The following is a 902-nucleotide window of genomic DNA, read 5'->3' on the forward strand; positions in this document are numbered from 1 at the left end:
CTAAACTAAACTAAACTAAATTTATCCTTGCTATGATCATTGTAAGAAGTTTCAATCAGTTTTAACTTCTTGTTTGACACAAAAAAACATCAGTTATACACTGATATAATTTTCGAGAGATACCTGCAATAATATCTTCAGAAATGTGCCTAATTTTAGAGGTATTCATGGCTTCATTCTTTCCTGCTTTGTATATTATGAGAACACGAAGGTATAGAAAGAGCAAAGAGGCTTACAGTAATGTGATAGTCTTTGGGATCCTTCGTATCCACGAGCCTGTGAAATGTCATTATGGTTTCCCCATTATGTTCAGTCATCGAGATGAGATGGTAGTTCTGCAGCTCATCTGTGGTGGGCATGCTCTCCCCTGTGGAAAAACGATCCTTATGGACAAAATGGCAAAGAGTTAAAACAGCAGAATGTTCAATTACTCTTTTCTGTTAACAAACAAGCTCAAAGTAAAAACCTTACAGTGAAATAGCTACCAGTGGATCCAAGTCCCCCCATGACGATGTCTGCGTTATCCATGCCTCCGTGTGGACTGAATCCAAGGCTCACCCAGCCTGTTGTGCCGATTGTCAGCTCGAATGTGATGTTTTCTCGATGCAAATCAAAACCCCACTTCAGGTGGACGTTGGTGCCCAGGGAGACCGAGTGAGTCAAGTTGTAGTCCATGTCCATGGCCCATGTTGCTTTGGTCCAGGCCAGTGAGACAACGAGGAAAAAGAGCCGAGCTGACATGATGTCTCCGCGAGGCTGGAAACCTTCGAACTGAGGACAATGGCTTCAGAGTTTCCCAACACCCTCCCACCCTCTTCAACAACACACCTGCGTTGCTAGATGAGCTCAGGTGATATGTGTGTGTGTGTGTGTGTGTGTGTGTGTGTGTGTGTGTGTGTGTG

At 43.8% G+C, this 902-nt stretch overlaps 1 protein-coding gene across 1 annotated transcript; it reads right to left on the reverse strand.

The window, feature by feature from the left end:
• Positions 1-236: 236 nt before the first annotated feature.
• On the reverse strand, positions 237-767 carry LOC106512276 (DBH-like monooxygenase protein 2 homolog; the record flags this gene model as incomplete). The annotated part of the gene is given in 2 exon segments (XM_014000936.1): positions 237-383; positions 472-767. Coding segments are annotated over 2 exon segments (417 nt in total), but the record flags the coding sequence as incomplete, so codon positions are not given.
• Positions 768-902: the final 135 nt, after the last annotated feature.

This window comes from Austrofundulus limnaeus, unplaced genomic scaffold (assembly GCF_001266775.1).
Source record: "Austrofundulus limnaeus strain Quisiro unplaced genomic scaffold, Austrofundulus_limnaeus-1.0 Scaffold5392, whole genome shotgun sequence".
Classification (NCBI taxonomy): Eukaryota; Metazoa; Chordata; class Actinopteri; order Cyprinodontiformes; family Rivulidae; genus Austrofundulus; species Austrofundulus limnaeus.